The 15198-nt window shown below is 44.7% G+C and overlaps 1 protein-coding gene across 2 annotated transcripts in view; it reads right to left on the bottom strand.

Moving 5' to 3' along the window:
* ABCB11 (ATP binding cassette subfamily B member 11) overlaps positions 1-15198 on the bottom strand; it is a 61577-nt gene that overhangs the window by 15431 nt on the left and 30948 nt on the right. Inside the window, exons 16-22 of one of the 2 annotated variants that reach the window (XM_072121793.1) lie at positions 11421-11601; positions 11033-11108; positions 8335-8482; positions 7362-7517; positions 6619-6723; positions 5412-5573; positions 4694-4897 (exon numbers count right to left, since the gene is read on the bottom strand). In XM_072121793.1, the coding sequence (XP_071977894.1) occupies positions 4694-4897; positions 5412-5573; positions 6619-6723; positions 7362-7517; positions 8335-8482; positions 11033-11108; positions 11421-11601 (1032 nt within the window). The remainder of the gene's footprint in view (positions 1-4693; positions 4898-5411; positions 5574-6618; positions 6724-7361; positions 7518-8334; positions 8483-11032; positions 11109-11420; positions 11602-15198) is intronic. The other variant, XM_072121794.1, reaches the window with a different exon arrangement.

Below are 15198 nucleotides of genomic sequence, written 5' to 3'. Positions count from 1 at the left end.
CGTCGCACAACAGTCGGTGAGCGGGCAGTTGGAGGCGGCGCTGCGCTGCCCTGAGAGTGGCAGCATCTGGGCTGGACTTCCTGAAATGCGCACAGATGCGGCGCACCTTCGTGAGCAAATCAGACAGATTGGGGTATGTCTTGAGGAAACGCTGCACTATCAGATTTAACACATGGGCCAGGCATGGCACATGTGTCAGTCTGCCGAGTTGCAGAGCCGCCACCAGGTTACGGCCGTTGTCACACACAACCATTCCCGGCTTGAGGTTCAGCGGTGCCAGCCACAGATCAGTCTGCGCCGTGATGCCCTGTAATAGCTCTTGGGCGGTGTGCCTTTTGTCGCCTAGGCTCAGCAGTTTGAGCACCGCCTGCTGTCGCTTAGCGACGGCACTGCTGCTGTGCCTAGAGCTACCGACTGATGGCGCCGTGCCCACGGATGGTAGTTCGGAGGAGGAGGTGGAGGAGGGGTGGGAGGAGGAGGAGGCATAGTAGGCCTGAAACACCTGGACCGAGGTAGGCCCCGCAATCCTCGGCGTCGGCAGTATATGAGCAGCCCCAGGGTCAGTCTCGGTCCCAGCCTCCACCAAGTTAACCCAATGTGCCGTCAGCGATATATAGTGGCCCTGCCCGGCAGCACTCGTCCACGTGTCCGTGGTCAGGTGGACCTTGTCAGAAACGGCGTTGGTCAGGGCACGGATGATGTTGTCTGACACGTGCTGGTGCAGGGCTGGGACGGCACATCGGGAAAAGTAGTGGCGGCTGGGGACCGAATACCGAGGGGCGGCCGCCGCCATGAGGTTGCGAAAGGCCTCGGTCTCTACTAGCCTATAGGGCAGCATCTCCAGGCTAAGCAATCTGGAGATGTGCACATTAAGGGCTTGGGCGTGCGGGTGGGTTGCACTATATTTGCGTTTCCGCTCCAGCGTCTGGGGTATGGAGAGCTGAACGCTGGTGGATGCTGTGGAGGATCGTGGAGGCGACGATGGGGTTTTTGGGCCAGGGTCCTGGGCAGGGGGCTGACTAGCAGCTGACACAGGGGAAGGAGCAGTGGTGTGCACGGCCGGAGGTGAACGGGCTTGTTGCCACTGAGTGGGGTGCTTAGCATTCATATGCCTGCGCATACTGGTGGTAGTTAAGCTAGTAGTGGTGGAACCCCTGCTGAGCCTGGTTTGGCAAATGTTGCACACCACAGTCCGTCGGTCATCCGGTGTTTCCTTAAAGAACCTCCACACTTCTGAAGATCTAGCCCTCGCCGCAAGAGCCCTCACCACGGGAGCTTCACTAGTTGACAGTGGCGCTGATGCACCAGCTCTGGCCCTGCCTCTCCGTCTGGCCCCACCACTGCCTCTTCCAACCTGTTCAGGTCGAGGACTCTCCTCCGTCTCAGAAGCACTGTGTTCACCCGGCCTCTCAACCCAGCTTGGGTCTGTCACCTCATCATCCTCCGATCCCTCAGTCTGCTCCCCCCTCGGACTTCCTGCCCTGACAACAACTTCCCCACTGTCTGACAACCGTGTCTCCTCATCGTCGGACACCTCTTTACACACTTCCACTATGTCAAGAAGGTCATCATCACCCACAGACTGTGACTGGTGGAAAACCTGGGCATCGGAAAATTGCTCAGCAGCAACCGGACAAGTGGTTTGTGACTGTGGGAAGGGTCCAGAAAACAGTTCCTCAGAGTATGCCGGTTCAAATGGCAAATTTTCCTGGGAGGGGGCAGACTGGGGGGGAGGAGGCTGAGGTGCAGGAGCTGGAGGAGTGGGGATTTCGGTGACATGGGTGGACTGCGTGGAAGACTGACTGGTGGTGGACAAATTGCTCGAAGCATTGTCAGCAATCCACGACATCACCTGTTCGCACTGTTCTGGCCTCAACAGTGCTCTACCACGAGTCCCAGTAACTTCAGACATGAACCTAGGGAGTGTAGCTCTGCGGCGTTCCCCTGCTCCCTCATCAGCAGGTGGTGTCTCACCCCGCCCAGGACCACGGCCTCTGACCCCTGCAGTAGTTGGACGCCCACGTCCCCGCCCTCGTCCTCTACCCCTAGCCCTGGGGTTAAACATTTTTAAAATGAGAGTTATAACTTTTTTTTTTTTTTTACTTTTTTTTTTTTTTTTTTTGTGTGTTTTTTTGTGTTTTTTGTTTTTTTTTGTGTTTTTTGTTTTTTTTTGAGTTTTTAGAACCAAACAATCCTATCCTATTGCTATGGCTATTTTCTAGCCAAGTATCAAAGGAAGCACACTACTATGCCAGATGAGATGACACTGAGTTATTGCCTAATAGAAATCCAACCCCTACTGAATTTTGCCACTTCAGCCTTTGCTATGGATATGTGCGCCACTAAGCGCAGAACACAGCGGTCGCAAGTCTCACTACAAATTGCTCAGAATTGGCAAGTACATGCACTGCAGAAACTACAGCCACCAGCAGATCAACCAGAAATCAAATATATAGAACGCTACTGTAGGCTTCAAGAAGCTATTTGTATTCTCCTATGGCTATTTTCTAGCCAAGTATCAAAGGAAGCACACTACTATGCCAGATGAGATGACACTGAGTTATTGCCTAATAGAAATCCAACCCCTACTGAATTTTCCCACTTCAGCCTTTGCTATGGATATGTGCGCCACTAAGCGCAGAACACAGCGGTCGCAAGTCTCACTACAAATTGCTCAGAATTGGCAAGTACATGCACTGCAGAAACTACAGCCACCAGCAGATCAACCAGAAATCAAATATATAGAACGCTACTGTAGGCTTCAAGAAGCTATTTGTATTCTCCTATGGCTATTTTCTAGCCAAGTATCAAAGGAAGCACACTACTATGCCAGATGAGATGACACTGAGTTATTGCCTAATAGAAATCCAACCCCTACTGAATTTTCCCACTTCAGCCTTTGCTATGGATATGTGCGCCACTAAGCGCAGAACACAGCGGTCGCAAGTCTCACTACAAATTGCTCAGAATTGGCAAGTACATGCACTGCAGAAACTACAGCCACCAGCAGATCAACCAGAAATCAAATATATAGAACGCTACTGTAGGCTTCAAGAAGCTATTTGTATTCTCCTATGGCTATTTTCTAGCCAAGTATCAAAGGAAGCACACTACTATGCCAGATGAGATGACACTGAGTTATTGCCTAATAGAAATCCAACCCCTACTGAATTTTGCCACTTCAGCCTTTGCTATGGATATGTGCGCCACTAAGCGCAGAACACAGCGGTCGCAAGTCTCACTACAAATTGCTCAGAATTGGCAAGTACATGCACTGCAGAAACTACAGCCACCAGCAGATCAACCAGAAATCAAATATATAGAACGCTACTGTAGGCTTCAAGAAGCTATTTGTATTCTCCTATGGCTATTTTCTAGCCAAGTATCAAAGGAAGCACACTACTATGCCAGATGAGATGACACTGAGTTATTGCCTAATAGAAATCCAACCCCTACTGAATTTTGCCACTTCAGCCTTTGCTATGGATATGTGCGCCACTAAGCGCAGAACACAGCGGTCGCAAGTCTCACTACAAATTGCTCAGAATTGGCAAGTACATGCACTGCAGAAACTACAGCCACCAGCAGATCAACCAGAAATCAAATATATAGAACGCTACTGTAGGCTTCAAGAAGCTATTTGTATTCTCCTATGGCTATTTTCTAGCCAAGTATCAAAGGAAGCACACTACTATGCCAGATGAGATGACACTGAGTTATTGCCTAATAGAAATCCAACCCCTACTGAATTTTGCCACTTCAGCCTTTGCTATGGATATGTGCGCCACTAAGCGCAGAACACAGCGGTCGCAAGTCTCACTACAAATTGCTCAGAATTGGCAAGTACATGCACTGCAGAAACTACAGCCACCAGCAGATCAACCAGAAATCAAATATATAGAACGCTACTGTAGGCTTCAAGAAGCTATTTGTATTCTCCTATGGCTATTTTCTAGCCAAGTATCAAAGGAAGCACACTACTATGCCAGATGAGATGACACTGAGTTATTGCCTAATAGAAATCCAACCCCTACTGAATTTTGCCACTTCAGCCTTTGCTATGGATATGTGTGCCACTAAGAGCTAAACACAACGGTAGCAAGTCCCCCTGCTAATTCCTCACAAAATGGTAAAAGATGCAAATTAAAATAAAAAAAGTAGAACGTTATTGTAGCCCTAAGAAGGGCTGTTGGGTTCTTTGAGAATCACTCCTGCCTAACAGTAAGCTAATAGAACACCCTAACGCTTTCCCTGACCAGCAGCAGCTCTCTCCCTAGCGGCATCCAGAGACAGAATGATCCGAGCAGCGCGGCCAGCGGCTAGTCTATCCCAGGGTCACCTGATCTGGCCAGCCAACCACTGCTATCGACGTGTAAGGGTACCACGTCATGCTGGGTGGAGTGCAGAGTCTCCTGGCTTGTGATTGGCTCTGTTTCTGGCCGCCAAAAAGCAAAACGGCGGGAGCTGCCATTTTCTCGAGCGGGCAAAGTATTCGTCCGAGCAACGAGCAGTTTCGAGTACCCTAATGCTCGACCGAGCATCAAGCTCGGACGAGCATGTTCGCTCATCTCTAGTTATAAACTTACACAGTCCATTTGTTTGTCTCCTATAAATATTAATTTCCCATAATAATACTAGGATTATACTACATGCAGTTTTATTCAACTGATACAAGAATTTTTAACTGAAATACCTTCCCTGCTTCCTCCAAAGCCTTTGTGTCTTGATTTGCAAACCCTGTGAGCATTTTTGCTTGGAAAACTCCAGACAGTCCGATAAGAGGAAGGAAACACAGGACGACCAAACTCAACTTCCAGCTGAAGTAAAAAGAAATGATCAGCGAAGCTCCGATGTTTGTCAGGGAATTCACAACCATTCCGATCTGGGAACCTGTAGCCTAAATAAAGAAAATAATCAAATAAAGACTGGATGCAGACTTCTATGTGTGAATTATAATAATTCTATTATTTATATAGCGCACACAAATTATGCAGCGCTGCACAGAACTTGCCAAATTGGTTCTGGTTCCCAATGGGGCTCCAATCTAATCATCCTACCAGTATGATTTGGAGTATGGGAGGAAACCGGAGGACCCGGAGGAAACCCACAAAAAGACGGAGAGAACATACCATGTATAGAGTTTGGTGTCCAATGAGAGCTAGAACAGGATTGTATCCCAATTGATCTGACATTGCTGAGAGGTCATCATTATCAAAAATGCAAAAGTAGTCAGATAGACCTATGATGGATCAATTCATGACCTTCGGTTTCCTCATTAATATTCTTTCTATTTAATCTTGAGTTGCTCGCCTCAGGCCCCTCCCCAGACATGACATTTAAAGGTATTCCACTAAGGGGGTCAATCATGAGATCTGTACTGTATGTAAATGTAATTGAGGTATGTACTGTACCCCTTGGACTTGAGATGCATCTGTGGCAAGTCTGGTGGTCAGAGCTCCAGGACTGTTATTGGCATCATCAAACCATCCAATTTCTTGACCAAGCATAGCCTGAAAGCCTATCCTTCTCAATCTGCGGGTCAGCAGCTCTCCAGATTTGGCAAAAGCAAAGCCCTGGAAAGAATAAAAATCGTGGTACTTATACATGCGTTATAGAAAATATAAGGCTGATAGTATGATACCATGTAATGAAAAAGCATGATAGCAAACTGTATTATATTGTCAGCATATACATAGGGAAAACAATGCATGTATTTCACACTTCCAACTTTAAGAGCCACATACAGCCTTGGACCGATCCACCTAAAAAATTCACATTTGAAAGAGAATTAGTCTGGTTAGAAGACTCTTAGTTCTATGTGGCGTCTCTCTATCTTGATTAAAATGCATGTTCAAAGAATCATCCAACTCGTTTGAGGTGTTTCGACAACCAGGAGATCTTCCTCAAGAATAAGCCAGCAAATAACAAAAACACCACTATCCATCTTCCTCCAACATCACTAGTGTTCACAGCAGATTACAGTGATCAAGGCTAGAGACAGAGAGCAACAGGATCGAGATGAAGAGGGGCGGAGGTGAGTATCTGTAGGTTTTCTTTGTGTTTTTTCGAGTGGTTGATTTTGTATATCCTATCTCTACATGGTAAGGTTGTATTCACACGCGGTATGCCCGACATGGGGGCATACCTCTGTGTGCTGGAGAGAAGGAGGAGGTGACCCCTCCTCCCTTCATAGAAGACAGCGACGCACGGCCGCACACTCGCAGAAAGATAGAGCATGCTCTATCTTTTTGCGGTGTGCGGCCCAGATTGGTGCCACACATGTGTGGCACCGTATCACTGCCGTGCCGCTATTGCCGTCTATGGGGACGTACATGCGGCCGCAAATTTGTGGCCGCATGTACGTCCCCACAGACGGCCATGTGAATGAACCCTAAGGGGACATTAACTCGCATTCCAATTTTCCAAGGGCTTGTGGCGATATTTTTTATGTCAGCAGACTTTCCAGTGGTTTATTGGGTGCAGAAGGATTGACTTTGAACTTCTCTTTGATATTACATTCTTTTTGATTAAACCAGAGAAGTGTCTAGTGTAGGGAATCTGCAATGATAACCACATGGTGGACAGGGATGGATGAGAATAGTCATCTTATAGACTCACCTGTAAGAACTGGGTAACAAAAGACACCCCAGCAATTATTACAAAGAGAACACAGATCCCATTGATGTTTTTGGTTTGCTCTGCTTCATCTGGAAGTGAAAAAGTCTGGAAGACAAGAAATCACACATAAATAAAATTCCAAACACATTATAAGACGAAGATGTAACAATGAAGCTCTTTATTTGGATACCCACACCCATTTCAGCTATTTTATGGTCAGTCTGATAAGAATAATCACATACAGTACACCGAGATGTCCGGATGCTTCTAGAACAGATTTCTCTGCACAAGGTGCCTACCAATCCGAAGTGAATTTGTGAGGAAGCAGATACAGAAAAGAATAAATACATTTAAAGGGGATTTCCCACAAAGCGTTAGGCCCTATCCACAGTATAGGGCCGCACTTGCTGATCAGTGGGTGTCTCAGTGATCTCACAGATCACAAGAACAGGGGGTCTGATTGGGTTTGAGGTGCTCCCCAATCTCCATCAGCTCCATTTAGATTAATAGAGCAGCACGGACATGCGCAGGAATGAAAAAGAATCCAAGGAGGTTCCTCGAACCCAATCGGATCCCCGTTCTCATGATCTGTGGATGTCTCATCACTGAGACCTCACCGATCAGCAAGTTACTCCCTATCCCGTGGATAAGGCCTAACTTGTTTTTTGGGAAAATCCCTTTAAGGAACCTGTTATAGTGAGTATGTATGTGATGAGAATATTTGGGCTAGGTTTGTTACTTACCCCAAGTATCTGACTAAACAACAGAGCGTAAAGTGGAGTAAGAGTCCCATTAATGGCTGCTCCTACAGACCCCAAAACAAGGTATGGCCATTCCTGAGCGTTGTACTTCAGTATCCTCATCACAACGTTCTTCTCTTTTTTCTTTTTCTTCTTATTCTAGTCACAATAATGTTAAGATCACAAGGTTAGCAATCATATCACTAGCCCCAGGTAAAATAGTTGAGGTCCACATGGTATCCTTGCCTCATTACTGTATTTGATCCATGAAAAACAGTCTATACGCCATATTTCAAGGACAGAACACTGCCCCAATACACAAACATGGAATATGATGCTAAGCATCACTGCTGTTCCATATTGAAAACATGATTGATATGTGAGACAACTGTTCTTGTTTGGAGGCAAAAGACTATGATGCTGGGGTCGGAGGGCCATGCAGTGTTAGTTCAGAGATATATTGTCCATGTAGTCCACAGTTTGCAAAATGAACACAAGCGTGGGATATTCAACCCTCAGCGTGGAATCAAGACAACAGTAACCCAGCTCCAACCACTACACGAGAACACAGCTGTGCTCAGGGTCGGCTCCAGGTATCAGTAGGCCCCTGGGCGGCAGAGCCTCAGTAGGCCCCTTTGCAGTGAACTCACATGGTGACATAAAAAATTCAGGAACTTAAACAGTCTCCTGTTACCTAAAATATTCCCTAGTTTATCATACCAAACAGCCCCCTCAAGGTTATTTTATATGAATCCACCTCCTATGGATTCATTATATACAGCCTTATGTGCCCCCCCCCCCCCCCAGCAGCTCTGGGCCCTGGCACTTGCCCGTGTATGCCCAGTGCTGGCGCCGGCTTGCTATGCTCCCAGCTCGGTTTTCTGTTTTTGCTCAAATAACAACAGCTTACCATTAGAGGGTACAATAAAATTTATGTGTAACCAGATAAAGACAGAACATGCAGCTATGTCACCACTACCTTCTTTTTTGACTGTGATTGATCAAGATATTCTGCCTCTTCAATGTCATTTATTGCCAGAACAGGTGACCCATTTACAGTACCGGACAAGGCGTCAGGGAAGACATTGGACAGCTGGGATTTTGTGCGCAGCCGAATCGAATTCCTATAAATGAAATAAAATAGTGATAAGTGTTTAATGTCATATAAAATGTTTCTAGGGTGGGATGTGAAGATTTAAAGACTGGACAGCAGATAACTTATCATAGCAGTATGACATAGATGGATGTACAATGTAAACAAAGAGTCCCAAAAAACTAGCATTGTCTTAATTTGGGTTACATCATTGGGTGTACAGGATTTTATTACTTTGGTTTTAGACTTAGCCTCTGATGCAAAAGTGCACATAGTCAGGATTCTGTAAGTCTATGGAAAACTGAAAGTTTGCAAAAAAATATATATAATTGGAACAAAAAAAATGAATGATGTTTGGTACCACATTCAGAGTACAATATATAAAACATTTGTATCTTCTGTCAGGGCCGACACGAGTACTGGGCATACCCGGGCAAGTGCCGGGGCCACAGCTGCTGGGGGGGGGGCCCTAAATGGCTGTACATAAGGAATCCATGGGGTCAGGTGGTTGTATCTAAGAAATCTATAGGATGTAAGGGGGCTTATGCTGCTTGGTATGATAAACTCGGGATGAGGCGACTGTTTTAGTTTCTGTTAAGGGGTCCATGGTCACCCAAACCACCCACCAAATTTTATATTGAGATGGACCTTCACCCATGAAAGCCTCGTACATCTGTTCCTGCTCTAAATACACATGTACACAAGAGCCATTTCAGTAGCTCTGAAGGTCCTCCAAATGTCCTGAAACCAGAGTTTTAAAGAAGGCAGAAGGGAGGCATCCTCCATTCCCCAAGAACGGGTCCCCTTATCACTATCCAGGAGCTTTAGGGGCCCATAAGACATAAAAGACCAGTACTATAAACTATACTTTATTGTTGGAGGGGAGGGTCCTGGTACAAATTTTGCACCGGGGCCCAGCAGCATCAAGTTACTCCTCTAACATACCAATGCAGGAAGGCCTTAATGCATATAATATGGTATCTGCAGCTTGTATGTTATCCACATTTGCAACATTTACAAAATATAGAATTTATATAGAAATTCAGCTGTAACTATGCACATCCGAGAAACCTAAGAGATAGATCCCAATGCATGATATTAATGTCAAATGTCTCTCTGCTATTTGGAAAAACTATAATTCGTTACTTTGAAAATGACCCCTTACTTCTCAATCAGGAAATCAGGAAATTATTGTATGGTTCTCATTGCATCCCACTATAACACAAGCCTGGGTGCGGCCTACGGCTGACCTATGGATGACGCATCTTACATTGATTTGCAGATGTAGATTATGACAAACCACCATAAATCACAGGCGCTCATCTAATGTTGAGAAGCTTTTCTTCCGTAAAAGCCTTATAAATTCTCCTTTCATGCTGGCGGCTGAATGCTGAAAAGCACATAGCAATTGTTTCCACAGAACCTTATATTGTATCAGTGACGGAAGCTAATAGAGGGCCTGACATTGTGCCGGGGAACAAATTGACTTCTTCTTATTAATAGCAAGTATTGTGTGTGCTGGAATATGTACCAGTACTGCAATAGCACACGGGGCCAAGTAATATCACAACACGATAAAGGTTGCGTCCAAAGACAGCAATATAAAAATACATTACATTATATTCTCATTTTCTTTACATTACATTCCACATCTTTATAAGATCACTGCTTGCAGTCAATGATTGTATCATTTATCTACTTTGCATTCAGAGTTGGGAAAGCTGAACCATGGAGCTTTGAATGTTATATAAATATTATGCTCTAGTGTAATATGTATAGAATGGTGCACATCCTCCACTCTTTAGTGTATTAAGTCGGATGATGGGGCCCCCGATACTGTGGGCCCCATGGTAGCTGCTATATCTGCAACCTTTGTAGTTACACCCCTGGTCGGAATGATACTTAGTACAGACCCCTCAGCTGGGTGGGGAGCTCAAGTTTAGTTTTAGGCTCCTGAATATGAATAAGAATGTTACTTTTTATCCAAAGTAAGCAGAGATCGTGAAGAAAAGTGATAAAGGAACATATGGAAATTCGAAGGTAGCTTAAAGGGGTCGCCATTACCTGCTGTAGTGAGCTGTAGGTGGATTGAATATCGTGAGGTTGTCACCATGATGACGCTAAAGTCATCATTTTTGCACATGTGTCTTTTGATATTTGTGGCTTCCCAAACTTCTGGTGTATAGCCGTGCTGGACTTCTTAAAATCACGGACGGACGCGCGTTATTAATTTTACATTGTGCAGGAGAGATTTACCTTTTGTTATTGGATGCTTTTTCCACCCATGAGGTAGGGGGGCCCTAAGGTGTACAAATACTGGCCACAATGATACCTGGGACTTACCCCTGACAAACTCGCTGGGAGCCACGATATGCATGGGGTGCCACCCACCCCTTATTTTGGTCTCCACCCCACCTTACGTGTGGTATGGTCTTGTTGCTTTATTGTGGTTTTGTCTGCAGACTATTTTGAGGATCGTATAAGTCCCTCTAAATCCCTTGAAATTTTCACTACACTCTGAGTACACTTTATTTTGAAAATGCTGGAAAATCAGGTCATTAGTAGACAAAAGAAAATTAACCTGAAACTTGACTGATAGCTTCCCCTGCTGAACGTGCGCGTCTTCTCCTCTGCCGGTTTATCTTCAGCAACTTTTTCTATGATACATAATAACAGTAAAGTGTCAGTACTGCAGGATATTGCATATGAACAGAAATGTTTTGGGTGAAATTTATGAAGTTGTAATTCCATGTACAACTATAGCTTTTGTTATAATATAAATGAGGTGTCCATAGAATGTAATATACATAACATGACATAACAAAGGTCACTGGAAGGAGAAGAAGTGCATATGCTGGCACAAACTATAAAATAGCCATGAGCATAGTGCAAAGTGCAGGTCACATTAATAACATGTAACCCCTCAATGTATAAACTACAGGGACAAACCCATGATACCGTCCTATTACCTGATGAAGTATTCTGGTTTTGCAAAGTGACTAAAGTAAAGTAAACTCCTTTAATTTTCAGCAGTTCTTCATGGGTCCCCATCTCCACTGCTCTGCCACCATCGAATCCCACAATTATATCTGCATTCCGGACCGTGGAGAGACGATGAGCTATGGAAATGGTTGTCCTTCCACTACGTACCTAGAAAAACATGAATACCGTGACAAACCAGGGGTTAATAAAGAAGACTGAAGAGAAAAAGAGAACATGGAGCTTTCATCTTCAGGTCAGTTTTGTTCTGGAGGTTTAGTCGTCTTTACAGGGGTGTCCAAACTATGGACTATGAGAACTATGAGAACTATGATTTCTTAGCCACTCTATTTGGAGTGAGTACAAAATCAGGTGATCCCTGTTCTCATGAACATTTTAGATTTTTCTTTTGACATTGCTTATGAAAATCTATGTTTCTCTATAGTAACAGACAGCAAACAAACTGGGGAAGATTTACTAGAAAACCGGAAAAGGTGTAACGTCTCCGTGCCTAAATGTCGCACTATATGACGTTTATGTGTGTGTGAACTGTGGCTTAGTGCTTGTGTTTGGATTAACTGAGCCACACCCTGCTCCTTGCATTTCTGTCCTGCCCAGCAAGGGCCTGATGGACAGTTCCCCCAGTGTGCTGCTGGAGGCATGTCTGGAAACGGCCTTATATACCTGCCTATTCCCATCATACCGTGCTGGTTATTCTTCAAGTCCTACCTGTGTATCTAGTGCTCTTGTTATCTTGTTTGGTATTCTGTGTTTTGTATCCAATTCTGTACAGTATCGTTTACCTCCTAGTGTTATTCCGTTTTCCTTGTCTCTGACTTGTCTGCATATTCTGTGTACCAGTGTGAACACTGGTCTGTTCCTATATTCCGTTTACCTGTCCGCTCCACCATCGAGCAGCTGCCAGACAAAGTAAGTTTTCCCTGTCATCTTGTAGGGTCACTCAGGGACCGTCAGATAGGTTCCTGATAGCGGGTTCGCCCTTACCAGGGCGGTTTATCTGCTTTAGGCAGGGCCTTAGCCCGCAGGGACGCCGCAGGGTGAGTTCGCCACCACTTACCCAGTCTGACAGCTAGCGCCAAGCCTGGTTGTGGTTGTGTGGTTTGCTGGACAGCTACTGACAGAAGGCCTGCGAATCTCCCTGTCTCTGTCTCTCAGAGGGTTTTCTAGCCTGCACGCCGCTCTGGGCATGCCGAGCAAGGAGCGGGGCAGGTGGATGGTGGGCTCGTGGATGAACACTGCAGCCTACCACATTTACTATAGCCTCTGCCAGAAAACCTGGTACAGACCATAGCTGAAATCCCTGCCAGATCAGACCTGGTCTAAGCAGGTCCATTTTTGTACGAGGAAAAAAGATTCTACGAGCCATGACTAAGAACGGGGTTACCGTTTGAAACGCGTAGGCCAATAACGCACTTGTATTTTAACATTACAAAAATGCTGCTGCCCCTACAGGGTGTTCTGCTCCTTGTCAGGCTCTACATAAGGGTTTGAGGTGAGCTGGACTTATCGCTGTTTACTCTAAGCAGTTCCAACCTGAAGGAGATTGCACCCACATCTCCGAGCCGCTTGGTTAAAATTCCAGGCTTAATAAAGTCTTAATAAGTTCTAGGAAATTTGCACAAATGTTTTCCAGGATGGGATCAGGAAAACATTGCTTCTTGGTTACCTTGAAAGGCTGCCACCTTACCACCTAGCATAACTCTTTTAGAAAGCCTAGTAACATGATGCAGGATAAGTAAGAAGTAAGAAGACTTTAAAGGGAACCTATCACTGCATTTTTCACAAATACAGCTAGTGTAAGGTACCTATATAGCCCTGGTAACCATCTAATACCGTGCCAATAGACATGTTAATTATGGTTAACATCCTGGCAACATATTACCTCTTTATAGATATTACTCTTGCTGAATTTGAATCAGGCAACCCAGTGTTAACCCCCATACAGTACAGCATATGATTTATCATTACATGATGTATTACATGGATTTCACTTTCCAATCTTGATCTAATCTTTCTACCTGTTGCGGGCTCTACAATATTGTGGAGGGTTACGAGGCTATCAAGTCATTACATGTAGTGATGGAGGTAATGGATAGAGACGATAAGATAAGAGTTCCTACTGATTTCCACTATCAGTCCTATCTATGATCAACAAGATAGTAGCGTAAAAAAGTCACATCTCAGAGCCACCGGGGATGTTCTCAGATCGTTGTCACTGTAATGTAATAATAACCACATTATCTAGAGATGACGCTGATCTCATCGTGCCTACAGCCCACGTGTCATCTCTGTGTCATTCCACAGTCATCCTCTTTATATGAAAATGTAATGGAGTGGGAAACACCGTGGGCAGATTCACGAAACTAAAAGAAAATCTGTTTTTGTTTTGTTGTCCGTAGTAGCCAATTACAGAGAAGTTTCCTTACTTATATAAAACTTATAACTAATATGGTCCTTTCCACTGGAATAGTGGGGGTAGAAATAGTCCCTTTCATTAGGGTTTTTTTTTATTTAACCCTTTACCGACGCACAGCTTGTTATTATAGTGCAGCGTCGGTAGGTATGTATGGACAGGACTGAGGCCTCTTCATACAGTGCAGGTGTTTGTTGCATAATGCAGCAAACACCCTTTGCTAGCACCTGCTATCAGTAACCATTATCCTTCCTCCTTTCCTAATCTTATTTTCTATAAAAATCTATTGTGTTGCATCATGATTTCAGAAATCACAGTGCCCCATGCAGAAGGGAAAGCAGAGGCGCAAGTCTAAAAAAAAGCTGCTGACAGTGTTAGTTATTGTCCCTGGAGATTTGTGTAACCATACCTTTGATTTTTTTGCATTTATATTCCAGGATTGTAGATGGACTTGTAACATTGGGGGAAGTGCCCTCACACTGCTGTGTGCTATGATCTCTGCATTTGTATTCTAGGGTTGTAGATGCAGTGACACACTAGAGTACATAGATGTGTGAGGTCTCTTCACTCAAGTCTATTCTCTTTGCTCCGATTGATAAATTTAATATTACAGATGAGGGTCTGGAAATATTTTGAATGCAGAGATCTAAGTGCAAAGCAGTGTGAGGATGTTCAACCAATTTCTTACTTGGAATATGAATGCGATTTTCACAGTCCTTCCAGCTACTAAGAAAACACAAAGGTATGGTTACAGGCAGTGGCATAACTTGAAGCTGATAGGCCCCAGTGCAAAGTCTGTGCCAGGCCCCCTGACTATAATATACGGTAAATAGTACTCGTCTTTTCATATTGGAAATTGACACCTTATGGGCCCCCTAAACCTCTTGGGCCCGTTTGCGACCGCACCCTCTGCACCCTCTCAAGTTACGCCCCTGGTTACAGAGATCTGCTTAACCAATAACTTACAGTGTTGAGATATTTATATGCCCAAAATCGCTTTTGTTGCTTAACAAATCGTAGTAATAATGGAGCACATTTATCTTACTCTGGTGCAAAATGTGCCAACGCATGATGAAATCTTGCCACTACACCACCGGCCGTGACTTCTTCATACCCCTAGACGTCCACTTGGCGTGGAGGTGGTGTAAAAAGGTAAATAGGTGCATTTACTGTCCGGGAACCAGGAAATGCATCTATTTCAGGGATTGAACAATGTTTGTATATAGAGTCCAGAATAATAGGGTGGCAAGATGTCTCTAACGGAGAACATCTCCTTAGTTCTAGCGATCATTGGTGGTAACAAGCCAGTGACAGACAACTTATCTCATATATAA

Source organism: Engystomops pustulosus, chromosome 8 (genome assembly GCF_040894005.1).
Source record: "Engystomops pustulosus chromosome 8, aEngPut4.maternal, whole genome shotgun sequence".
NCBI lineage: Eukaryota > Metazoa > Chordata > Amphibia > Anura > Leptodactylidae > Engystomops > Engystomops pustulosus.
The sequence above is the reverse complement of the archived record's forward strand: the minus strand, read 5'-3'. Positions and strand labels throughout refer to the sequence as shown.